Source organism: Sphaerodactylus townsendi, linkage group LG03, assembly GCF_021028975.2.
Source record: "Sphaerodactylus townsendi isolate TG3544 linkage group LG03, MPM_Stown_v2.3, whole genome shotgun sequence".
Taxonomy (NCBI): Eukaryota; Metazoa; Chordata; class Lepidosauria; order Squamata; family Sphaerodactylidae; genus Sphaerodactylus; species Sphaerodactylus townsendi.
Window position 1 is genome coordinate 109,338,329 of NC_059427.1, and position 13,364 is coordinate 109,351,692.

General features: G+C 43.1%; 1 protein-coding gene across 8 annotated transcripts in view; it reads left to right on the plus strand.

Annotated features, from left to right (window-relative positions):
• Positions 1–13,364, plus strand: part of ADGRL1 (adhesion G protein-coupled receptor L1) — a 185,224-nt gene that overhangs the window by 113,677 nt on the left and 58,183 nt on the right. For 6 of the 8 annotated variants that reach the window (XM_048489780.1, XM_048489774.1, XM_048489777.1 and 3 more), the window contains exons 3-4: positions 538–754; positions 9,061–9,170. In XM_048489780.1, the coding sequence (XP_048345737.1) occupies positions 538–754; positions 9,061–9,170 (327 nt within the window). Of the gene's footprint in view, positions 1–537; positions 755–9,060; positions 9,171–13,364 lie in introns of those variants that run through there. The other 2 variants (XM_048489779.1, XM_048489778.1) reach the window with 2 other exon arrangements.

The following is a 13,364-nucleotide window of genomic DNA, read 5'->3' on the forward strand; positions in this document are numbered from 1 at the left end:
CAGACCCTTTCCTCAGCTGCTGCCTGTAAAGTGGGTCACGGGTGGTGCGGAGAGCCAAGAGCTTTGTGAAAAACATGTCTGGGTTTTTAAAGACACATCTGCCTGAGTCTGTGGAGCTTAGTTTGAATATACAACTTAGCCCAGCAAATGGGGCCAAGATCTCTTTTTTACTTCTTGGATAATGTCAGGGCACGCATCCCTCCACACACAGACATACAAATATACCCCTACTGTTTTGCTTTACAGATCAAAAAGAAGAACAGGCTTGGAAGTCGAGGGATATGTTTCAGGTTGCACAGCATGTATATAGGTAATAGAGAGAGAAGACCCAGAAATCCTGGTTTGGGAGGCCTTTTCTGTAGCCCATTAGCCTCCATAACTGGGGAAACAACGTTGCAGTCCTGCTTTTATAATGGTATGTGCTATGCATACTTAAGTGAAGGGGGCATTACAGAAATCAATCAGGAGATGAGCTGGAACTTCAGGATCAAGTGGCATAAGAAGCTTGAAGCCTCACTCTCTCATTTCATATTCCAGCAGGTCTAAGCCGTGCTGGTCTACCCTTTGGTCTGGTTCGGCGGGAATTGGCATGTGAGGGCTATCCCATTGAGCTGCGTTGTCCAGGCAGTGATGTCATCATGGTGGAGAATGCCAACTATGGGCGCACGGATGACAAGATCTGCGATGCTGATCCCTTCCAGATGGAGAATGTCCAATGCTACCTTCCTGACGCCTTCAAAATCATGTCTCAAAGGTAAGAGCCATTATAAGATTTCAGTGGAGGTTGGAAAAGTGTTTCTCTTCCTTAACTGGCTTTCCCTTCAGGGTGAGTCTTACCTCTTCAGAATAGCACCTGGTTTGAAAGACAAGATTGTTACACCTTGATTCCAGCCAATATGTGGTCCTTGGAAAAATCAGAAATAGGAGAATGTATCATAATTTCAGACTAAATCAGTCATGTTACACCATCACTAGTTATACTAATTTACTTTTGCCCTAGTTTTTCAATGGTGCTCTGCAATTAGAATGACTACATAAGTGTTGATGAGTCGCCAAGCAATGAAATTAAACAGAGAATCTCACCAAGCCTGCTCACAACCCTCAAGTCTAGCTGAAAAATCAGAAAATGTAGTTAAATGTAGTCAATTTTTACTCTGGTCAGTGGATGCTGATCAAGAAAGTGTTTATATTTAATGGACAGAAAGGATGGGTTAGTGCCTGACTGTGAACAGATGGGAAGAAACAAACTCACCAACAAGAATGTGGAATCCCTGGCTGTGGAAATGTCACCTAAAAGATCACATGGCTGAGAAAGGAATGGCTATAGCTTACAGTGTCTTAATTAAGGCCTCACTCATCAGATATCCTGAAGTTTGCCACACATTATTTCTACTCAACAATTCCTCCAAGTTCATACCTTTTTTTTAATCTATCAGCCACTCATACTTTCCTGTGACCCATCCTGTCTAAACACACAAACCCTCCTCAAACAAAGGAGTAAAAGTGGAGGATTCATTGAAAGATTGTGTTTGGACCACCCATCTCTTTAAAAATTTTCTAAAAGCATACGGAGAATGCTCCAATTTTAACTGGAATCACAGTGCAAGATTTCTTTTTAACCCTTTCTCCTTCATACTTGTTTTCCAGTATAAATTATGCCTCCCCCACTCTCAACTGCTTTGTGTCCTGCTGAAGAAAATGTACTTGAGTTTTTTCCTAGCACAGTAAATAGCAGCTGGTATGAGAAAGGAGGCAATTTACATATAAAGGAATCATCCAGAATCCCAGTCCGGTTTGGTAGTCCCTCCTCCCCGCGCTATTCAGCTGATTTAAAAAGAATTGCAAAGATACTGGGAATCCAGAAATGTATCTCCACCATTTCTGGGGCTAATTACTTCTTATGCAATCCTTGCATTGTACCCAGGTTTGCCATGTTCTGTCAGACATGCACTTCCACAACTGGATTTCAGTTCTCAGCTAAGGAGGACACTGATTCAGACCATGGGATGTGGGGAGAGGGGGTTTAGATCTTCTCTTCCCCACACCATTTCCCCAACATGAAACAGCTGTCAGTTGGAGAAACCTGTGGGTACCCTAGAAGAGTACATGGTTTTGCCTCTGGGGCAAATCACAGTTCCCAGGGCATTTTCAGTTCAGGAGACAGCTATCTCAGTTGACTCTGTGTGCGTCCAATTCAAACCATGCATGCCTATTCCGAGCAGGGCACATGGCTGAAATAAAATTCTCATGATAGGCCTGGGGACAATGGGAGGATGCGTAATGTGCAGTTGTGGCCTCAGTTAGTTGGATCCTAAAGCAGACTGGTTGTTGTGTGGCCGGGGTCTGGTAGATCTTGTTATGTTTCGCCTGCAGACTTCTGTCTGTGATGCACCTCTGAAGATGCCAGCCACAGATGCAGGTGAAATGTTTGGAACAAGATCTACCAGACCACGGCCACACAGCCCTGAAAACCCACAACAACCAGTTGAATCCGGCCATGAAAGCCGTCAACAATACCTAAAGCAAACTGTTTGCCTATGCATTATAGGCAGAAATCCAAGAAGTAGCCTTTTTTTAACATGGAAGATGCCACAATTAGGCCTCTACAACACATCTTTATCCTGTTGGGTAAAGAGGGTTACTCAGTATCTTCATGCATCTTAATTAATCAAGCAGTAAAGGTGTTTGTTGAGTAAACACCATTGCAGAGAAAGTAGAGTTACTGTTTTTAATGATGGATTTCACAAAAGACAGATTTGATGCCCTGGATATCTATTCTCCCTGTAGGATGTCTCTCACGCATCTTTGCTCTTCATGTATTTCTGTGAATTTTCCCTACTTTCTTAGCTTGACTGGCTGCTTGAATCACCTCCTATCTCTAATTGTTTTTAAGAATATTGAATAATTTTGGCAGTTTTTCAGGTAGTCAGCTTGACAATGTAAGAAAATGCTGTGGTTTGCAGTGTATTCCGTGAACTGGCTCATTCTGGACTGCATATTTGCAATTGCAATTGTTATAACGAGTTGCAATTGTTATAAATGAACTGATTTTCCCTTTTTATTAATGAAAAACAGATTCATTTATAATGTTTGCAACTCGTTATAAATATGCTGTGCGGAATCCACTAATGTTACTCTTAAGTGTGGTCAAAACACGAAGACTTGCAAATGGCATGAGACAAGCTAGATAGGAAGTGTTCCAAAAAGTGCTTCTGTGAGCCACATTTCTTATTTGTTTTGACTCTACAGAAATGTTGCAAACAAAGTATGCAGTGAAGAATCAGGTAAACTGCTGCAGAACTCTGGAAATCTGGACTTTGTTTTCTTTTACTGGTTTATTTATTTTACCTAGTTTCATGTTTGGGGATAACATGCACATGGATAATTTTTGATAAACATTTTGAAACAAAGGACAATCTGGAGGCTCCTTCTATTAGCCAGAGACTGGCACGTCTTCATTCGGTGCACTTTGCAATTCCTGTCTGTGCTTCCCAGTTTCTTTTATCTATCTCCGTTGACCCCAAACGTCTTAGGAGTCCTGCTTTCCCTTGATCCATGTCAAAGAAACCGTAGCAGGAACTTCTGGTGCAGTGGAGAAAACTGAAAAAGCTGAACAAATTGTACATCTGAAATAAAATATACAAAAACATATACATTTGATATTACATTTGTGTCCTCTAAAAGATGTGGGTACATGTGTGGATGGCCTATGCTTGTTTAGATAAATACAGGAGCAGAAAGGCTCTGTGAAGCGTTTGGGTGTAGAGTGGTATCAAGTATGTAAAACAGAAGAATAACATAGGAGATGGAGTGACATAAACCAGATCATTGTTTTTGGTATGAGGGGAATTCCAGAAGTTGCAGTAAACAAACACAGAGTTATACAAGTACATGATATTGAATGATTCATTTTTTCCCTTTTCAAAAGCTGGCTGGGGACATTTGCAAAGATTCAGCAGAGCAAATGAATGCATGCTGCATTTCTTTTGGCACTGATTTTTTTTTGCTTGTTTCGAGTTTTAATTTTTTGCCAGCCTACATTGAATTAGCATGTTGTGATTATTTGCGTTTGCCATGTATTCCCTTTGCTATGCATTCAGATCCTCAGTGGCAATGTAGCTTTTCATCCACAATTCCTAATGAGCAATCTGGGCACGTGATGAACCTGAGTCTGATAATATACAGGTTTTTCTCAAGCTAGGAATTTTCAGTTGCTTAGTCAAAGCTATTTTTTCCTTGGGCTCAGTTCTGCAAGACATATTTGCGAGTCCTGAGCCATGAGCTAGCTGAGTAATGGTAACACTGAACTGAATGGTCTGAGCATGGGCAGGATTAATTTTCCTGAAACCGCAGCCAGCCCCCGGCATACCTGCTACTCTGAGATTATTACTTTAAGTCTGAAGGTCTGGCTTCCAGGTGGATTTGATACCTGGCACTTCTAGTTTTAGAGCCTAAGTACAGGGAATGACTCTAACATCAAAACTCACCAACTCTTTATTATTAACAATATTAGATTATTGATTTGTTACCAGTACCATTATCGAAGCATTTACATGCTGTTTGGATTTTTATTTCTGTTATCAAGCATTAGCCAGTAATTATACAAATACTTTTTGTTGCTAAGCAGAAGTGGCGTAGTGGCTAAGAGAAGTGGCTAAGAGCAGGTGCACTCTGATCTGGAGGAACCGAGTTTGATTCCCAGCTCTGCTGCTTCTGGAGGCTTATCTGGGGATTTCAGATTAGCCTGTGCACTCCCACACACGCCAGCTGGGTGACCTTGGGCTAGTCCAGGGGTAGGGAACCCATGGCCCCAATCTGGCCATGCCCGACAGAGGCTGATGGAATTGTAGTTCTAATGAACATCTGGAGAGCATTAGGTTCCCTACTACCCTGGGCTAGTCACAGCTTTCTCGGAGACTCTTTCAAGCCCCACACCAGCACTCTACATGGGGTGTTTGTTGTGAGGAAGGGCAAGTGAGATTGTGAAGCCCCTTTGAGTCTGCTACAGGAGAGAAAGGGGGGATATAAAAGCTCCTCCTCCTCCTCCTCCTCCTCCTCCTCCTCCCTCCCTCACCTCCTCCTCCTCCTCTCCCTCTCCCTCCTCCTCCTCCTCCCTCCTCCTTCTTTCTTCTCTTTTTCTTTTTCTTCTTCTTCTTCTTCTTCTTCTTCTTCTTCTTCTTCTTCTTCTTCTTCCCCCCAGACTTAATTTGACCCAGGCCAAGCTTGGTCCAGGCCTTCACAACATGCGATTCCCTTCCCTTCCACCCCACAATTGAACACAGTATACCCTCTGTGTAATGTGATCTGAAAGATGCTTTCCTTGTCAGCCCTGCTGATTTTTGAAGTCATAGGAAGATAACTGATGAAGGATTTGTACTGAACCACCTGCTAGGATGCTGTCTTTGTCTTTTTCCATTAATGGTTGAGCACATTATGGGCTTGTTCCCAAAACATGCCTTCAAATGGCAGAACTCTGTCTTGAAACAGGTAGACAAGTCTTTGACTATGGGCCTTTTGCTACCCAGTATAACTGAGCAGCTCCAACTGGGAACTGCCCACCTGAGATTCAGAATAAAACTACAAGCTAACAAATGTTACATGACAGGTGCTGTTTTTCCTGGACCATGCTGCCACAGAGATGCCCTTTAGAATACAGATCAGGGGTTGCATATTTTCATTCTCCACTGATAAAAGCTCCCTGCACGTAGAAAATAAGGACACCAGGACAAAGGCAGATCAAGATCCTTCTCCTAGGCCGGTGGTGGCAAACCTGTGGCACTCCAGATGTTCTTGGACTACAATTCGCCACCACTGTCCTAGGCCTTATTTCCACATATATGTTTTTTGTGTGTGGTAGAATATTCAAACATGCAGTCCCCTCCCATGACCACTGAAGAGTGCCATCACACGTGGTGCAGCCTCAGATATGTAAGATTAAATGCCAGTTGAGAATCTCCCAGTCTTGGTATATTATATTAATAAGTCCATGATATAAGAAAAAGAACCAAGGAACAGGGCATGTATAGAAGATTTCATCTAGAGTGATACCATTATCCCATACTGAGCAGAATCGCTAGCATGTGTTTGAAATTTCCAAGGTAATCAAGAACTAATTAACATGTAGATTAAACAATGAGAAAGTGGCAGGAAAGGACACATCCACTTGAAATCTTAGCACAATTAGCCAGGGCACTGGAGTATTGACTATGATATCTGATAGAAAGGTCTGCTAGGAGTCTAAAATGAAACCTATGAAATAGATAATAATTTCAGTATACAATGCAGGAACAAAGGACGGTTTAGCCTGGGAAGCATAACCTGTAGTCTGATGCAGGTGTGTCTCCGTCTATAGTCATAGCGATTTTCTCTCATAACATGTTGATGCTGACTCTCTTGTGTTCCCCTTAAGCAAAGCCTAGTGAAATGGTCAGCAGTTTTTCTTCCAGGCTCAATGCAACGAGAGACTGGGGATGATTTCTTTGAGTTGAGCCTCACTGATAGGCAACACAATCCAGCAGAAATAAATATTCCCCACCTTAGTTCATCATGTCATACCTTATTGGTCGTATATTTGGTTTCTTACCGTGTTTCTCCAAAAATAAGACTGTGTCTTATATTAATTTTTGCTCTCAAAGATGCACTATGTCTTATTTTCAGGGGATGTCTTATTTTTCCGCTACACAGCTGCATGCTCTGGTGTTCTGTTCGACAGGCATGCTTCTAAACAAAAACTTTGCTACGTCTTACTTTCGGGGGATGTTTTATATTTAGCACTTCAGCAAAACCTCTACTACGTCTTATTCTCAGGGGATGTCTTATTTTCAGAGAAACAGGGTATGTCCTGGGGGATTTATTTGTTCCCCTGCAAAATGGAGGCCAATGGTCTTGTTTTTGATACGGAATGCTTAGGTACACAGCATGTTGATGTCTTGGAGAAGGACAGGTTGGTATTCTTGAATCTGTGAGTACACCAAGCAACTGTGGCTGAGATACAAATTGCAGCCAAAGATAGGACTGGGTCATTGAAATCTGTATTGGATGCTCAGCCTCCTCCTACTTCAGGCATTTTGGCTTTACCTGTTCCTTGAGCTTAACCATCAACACTCTTGTTCCCTATTAGTGCACCCTGTTCTTGCCAGTGACTTTGTCCTTTGACTATCCCCAAGGCCAGTGTGAGCCCCTTTTCCCTGGCATCTTTTTCTTTACTTGCCAGTTGCCCATGAAGAAAAGCTACCCATGGGCAGAAAAAAGCCAGCCAAAGAAATTTAAGAGACTGGAAGGAAAAGATAAAGCACTTGAGGCTTTTGTTCAGTCTGGAAAAAAATATAGCAAACAAAGAACACTAGAATTTTACAGGACTGTCCGTGGTGTGGGAAAAATGAAGGCAGAGGTTGTTCATGAACATTCCCTGAGATCTCAGCAGCTCAGCCAATAGAAGCATGCAGGCAGTAGCTAGTTTGTATATAAGCAGTATCTGTACCTTAAGACTGAAATCTGAAAAATTGTTTTGCTTTGTTCCACTTATTTGTTACTGTTCTGCCCCACCCTGTTCTGTCCTGCCCCAATTTGGGCCTTCACATCTCAACCCTTGTTTTTAACTTCCTCAGTTGAAGACTCCCCCCAAATGAGGTTAGCGTCTTTGAAGGCCAAGATGATGATGGCAAGAAATGAGTGTTCCCCACAGGAAGTCCTGAGAAAGTGTCTAGACATTAAATTGGGGGTGGGGGAGGAATCTGTGGGGCTGGAAGTGCCAGCCCCTCAACTTGTGTCCAACCATCCAGCAGGCAAACTGTGTTGTAGCAAAGCAGGTGGCGACTGTCCTGTCTCTGGAGACTTGGGCTGATACCGGCTCCAGTTGCTTTGGCAGCCGACAGCCCCTGGGAGTCCCCCTCCAACCTCCTTTGCCTGTTGCATCAGCCGTTCAGGGGAGAGCAGATGGCAGGAGCTAACGAAGTGGGAAATGGGGGCAGGCCTTCTCACATCTCCTTCTGGACCTAGGCAGGGGTGGGAACCTGATGATGAGAAGTAGGGTATGAGAGAGCTGTCTGCTTTATTTGGTAATCACTACATGAAAAGGTAGTCTAAGTAAATAAATAAATAGGCTATTTTTAAATAATCAGGTGTGCTCTGGGTTTGTGATTTTGTGTTTAGCAGTTCAGTATTTAAGGACCAGTTAATATTACTTTCCCAGGTGGTATTCACCTGAGGAAGCTGAAAAGAAGTTCAAGGTTTTCTTAATAGGACAGACCAACTTTTCGAGGGATGAACCTTATTATCTGGTAGCATGTTCAGGAATGGCAGAGCCTCATTTTATCCCTGCGTGAAAGCTTGCAGGGTGTAAATAACGATGAAATCTCAGTGATACATAGGGGGACTCCCCTTTGAGTGCTTGTTGTGCGCTTTCCGGGCTGTGTGGCCGTGGTCTGGAAAGCCCACAACAACCAGTTGAGTCCGGCTGTGAAAGCCTTCCCCTTCGAGTATTTGCACAAATGTGGCAGAAGTAGTACTTGGACAAACTAAAGAACATGGTTTAATGTCATATGGATGCCTGCACACACCTATGGGTTAATGTAATGTTCAACATGTGAATTTAGTGTGAATACAGAATGTTTTGCTTGCACATTGGTAAGGGATATCAGAGATCCCTTTGGTTACAAGGTTGGCCATCTTTACACAATATCACAGTGGTCAGACTCTGGCTGGAGTCTTTCGTCTACTACAGCCTTTCTTTCATGACAGTAGAAATCTAAAGAAGCATGGATTTATCTGTGCCTGATATCTGGGAAGTCTTTGGCTGGTTCTGGAATGGGTGAATGAAGTGCTCCCTGTCTGTGCTTTATAACTCAGGATTTTTGTAACAGTCATGCCTGCCCATTGCTTGCAATAGCTTCGTACCTGAGAAATGTAATTTGTATCCGGAACAAAATAGCAATGCAGCAGTTCTTAAAAGATTCTGAAATATGCAACACTGGTGTCGGTCAGTGCCATCTAGTGGCTTCTTTTTGAACAATGCAATTTGTTGCTGTCTTAATGACCATTTCCCTCTCTTTTCTTTTGCAGGTGCAATAATCGGACACAGTGTGTTGTTGTGGCCGGCTCGGATGCTTTCCCTGACCCCTGTCCTGGCACTTACAAGTACCTGGAGGTCCAGTATGACTGTGTACCCTACAGTGAGTCTATTTCTCATTGTACTCTAATGCCTTACCTTGTTTCTGTTCTTGCTCTAAATAAGATCTCAAGCTGACCAGGGAGGAGAGACTCCCCTCCCACTTAATGCACATCCCGCCAGTGTTGGTCTATAACATTCAGGCAGGATATGTTTGGAAGAAGCATTCACTAGACCTGGAACAAAGAACCCCAACTTCTGTTTCTGTTGTGCAGAGGAGGGTAGAGTCCAGTGGCTTGGTGGGATGGAACTATTGACTTCCAAGAAGAGAATTAAACCTGGAAAACTAAGCTAAAGGTTTATGCTCATATGGGTTACAGTGACTGCTGCCTCAGTTTATCTGCCTTGTCTTCCCTTCTTGATTGGGAAGAAAATAGTGGTTTTAAATTTGAGGCATAATATTTCTAGACAGTAAGCTTTTTCTGTCTGGAGTTAGGATGAAGGTTGAACACCAGCTCCAGACTATTATACAATACCAGATCTCTTAGGAAGGGTACTTGTAATAATAAATGGCCTATCCCCAACTTCTTTCCCTTCATTGGCTGATTTTAGCACAACTTGGGCCTTTCTTCAGAGGGGTACAAAGTCATCTCTGCATTTCAGCCCCATCCCATACAAAGCCCATTTTTCAGAGAAGTGAAAATCTCAGGGAAGCACTGATCCTCAAAAAGAGACTATCCATGTATGTGTGCAGGTCTACACATCTGTGTATGCAAGGTATATGTGCCTGAACATACATGCTCTCAGTAAGCAATGTATGTTTGCAATAGATATGCGTCTGTGAGCATATGTGTGGTTCTGTAGCACTTGCCTCATCCCTAGTGAATGTGCACACTTGGTGCTTTGGGTGAGTGCCTGTGTGGGCAATGCACTTGGCAATATACTTACCTGTTGAGTGTGTATATACATTCATCAATGCATATACACTTTGAGCTCATATGGATAGTACTTTATGCATATTACCATTTCCGTGTGTGTGTGTGTGTGTGTGCAAAGCATGCACACAAACTCTGAGTTGCATGTTTCAGTTTATTGGAGTGTGCTTATAGAGTTGTGGGTGGTTCTGTGTGACTTTCCAAAAAATAATTATAATAATTACCTGGGAGGTGGGAACCAGTTTGGAGGGCAGTTTCAGAAGCACTCAGGAGCAGTGGAAGGAGATAGAGGTGTACTACAACCTCATCTCAACAGAGAGAAAAACTGAGTGTGACTGTGGAGCATGGCTTCTCCAAAGACATGGCTGTCATTGTTTACTAAAGCAGTTGTTTCCACACTTGCTTTGTATGCTTGCAAGTAGATGGTGGCTGTGTGTGTGTGTGTGTGTAACCTGTGTGTGGACATCTCTGTGAATGCTGACATGGTGTATGTGAATTTGTGAGCACAGGAATACTGGTGGCCCTGTTTGTATACATGTGCATGGTTATTGAATGTGGGGCATGTGTTTTCTGTGTGTGTTTCCACCACCACTTCCGTCCATTTTAAGCACAAACCTCTTGGGGTCCCCACCAGGACTTCATGGCATCCAGGGAACTGAAATGGAGCTTTCTCCATTTTTTCATGGGCAAAAAGGAAATAGGGAGACTATCTTAACAAACCCTCTTCTGGGAAGTCAGCGGTGTTCTCCTGCTTTAGAGGAAATTAAGACAGAGGCAGATGATGCCCTGTTTCAATAGGCTGAGTGAAGGACAGGCTGTTTCTTTGGCAAGTGAAATGCCAGGTGCTATGGAATATGCGAAGCAGGAGGAATATTGTAATCTTAGGGGGGTTCTTTATCTTTTGGAACTAATTCATTTCATTTAGGCTAATGCAACAGGTATAGTTTACTCTGTGATGTAGCTCCATAGGCTATGTTAATTAATCTGTGGCTTTTGGGCCATGGGGTGAGGTAAAGTGTCCACTATAAGGCTGCTAGTGTCTCTCGTTTGGAGAAGATCCTTTTTTTGAAAGTGTACTCCCCTTTTCAAAAGACCAGAACAGAACCACTCTACTACTACATATACCACAGCTCCTGAGCTCTACCTTAGTGACATTTGGCAATCCTAATCCAGGCTGAAATGCCAGGTTTTGGATGTCCCTCCTCCCTGGGTCAGCAGCTCATACACCCTCCTCCCTTCCCACTCTGTATTGCTTGGGGTGTGTGGAGAGGTTTGCTCCTTGTCCTCATATACACTCTCCATTAGGGCTAGAGTCCATGGGGGAGGGGGGTCAGTTTCACAGGGTGTGTCCCCTTCCCCTCCCTGCTAATGCCCCTTTGGTTTCTCCTCACAGATGAAGCAGAGAAGAGCAGGGCAGCATAGCCTCTTAACCTTTTAACATTCATTCCTGCCCCTTTTCCTTCCAGCTGCCGAGTGGTTTCGAAACAAATCCATCAACGCTCATCTCAGGGTGTAACCAGCTCTGACTCCTCACAGTTAACAGCACTGGGGATCCACCAAACCAGCAATGGGTGATAAAAGCTGCTTAGGGCATAACCTGCAAAGTGAAAGGCAGGGGGAGGACAGATGACATGAGAGATGCTGGGAGCAGGTGTCAGGACTGATTGGCAGGGTAGAGTCATTGACACTGAGAGTGCCTCACATTGTGTGCATACCAATATATGCATTTGCATATATCCCAGCATATTTCATTATATCTGCACAGTAAATGCGTATATACAATCACATTCCCCAGCTCCTTCACACATTTTCATGCACACACAGATAGACAATCATGTACACAAGTGTACACTAGGTCATAGAAGCATATGTGCATATAGATGTTTTGCATGCATACCTATTTCTATATTTGCACATTCATTCAGATGTCATATGTGGACATTCATATACTTATGGAGTATATGTATTCTAGAGCACCTAGCTGTTTATACTCAGTTACACATGCTCCCATATACAATCATATATGTTAACAGTTTTGCATAGTTAAAATGAACACATGTTCCCATATACAGTCATATATGTAAAAACAGTCTCATGTAGATAACTCATTTGCATTCAGTTGTATCTTCACACAGGAGGGCTACCATAATACCAGCTATCCTAGGGGCTGTCCTCAAAAGCTGAAAATCATGGCTACCCTGCTGAAACTTCTTTGAATGAAAGTGGGCATCTCTTCCATAGGGCTTTTATATTGGAGATCCTGTAGACTCAGAATTCAGCTCCTGCCACACACATAGCTCCACATATCCCTATATTTGCTGTTGCTTTCTGTGGCCTGCCTTTTCCTTCTTTTTGTGTAGGGAATGGCTTGATCCAGTGCTGTTGCCTTGATGGGATCAGGGCTGGGGCAGGTGATGGGAGGGGGAAGCACAGGAAGATGGAGACCCAGGGGGAGATGGGTGGATAATGCAGGGACGGCAGAGGTGGGAGGGACCTGTGTTGTCAGACCCTTTTGCTTCCTTCCTTTGCAGCTGCCTCCACTCTAACCAGCTACTGAATCTTCCTTCCTCAGGGGCCAATCTGACACGTGGAAAAAAATTCATTCAATGTGTCTGATTTTTAGTTTTGAATTTTTTTAAAGTGAATTGTTATTACTGTGTCAATATTTTCAAAACACAACCTCCCTTTCCCCTACCTTCTGCCAACTCCTTTCCCCAACTTTCTCTCCCTCTTCTTTCACTCCCAATTTTCTGTTGCTTGCTCTCTTTGTTTTTTTCCTGGTCCAGGGCTGCTTTGTTTCACCTCTGTGAAAGGATTTTAAAATTACTCACTTTGGCTATTTAGGGAAGTTGCTGGCTGCCACCACTCACTCAGTTAAACAGTTGCTTGCACAGAAATTTAGTGTATGCTGGGTGTTCTCCCAAGATGTGTTTTCCAGGCTTCATCTGACAAACATTTGTGAAAACCAGGCAAATATGTGGGAGTTATAGGGAAACTAGCACTCTGCTCAGTCTGGGATTTGATGCCTATATGAACACTGCAACATCCAAACAGGAATTTTGACCTGAGCCAGAGTCACTGCCTAACCCAGTAAGTTTTCAGCCTAAGTACATTTTTCTTACATTTTTCTGTATGGATTTAGGAAAGACTTACCTTAAGGGCATACGTGCACTTTAGGTTGAAGGCAAACCAAAATTTTAAGGGTGAAGGCAGACATAATATTTAAAAAGAAGCCATGGCAGGTTTTTCCTCCATGATATGAGCTCACCTTCTCCTGCTTTTGTAATTTACATGACATTCTTCTGAGTCCAATGTTAGAGCAC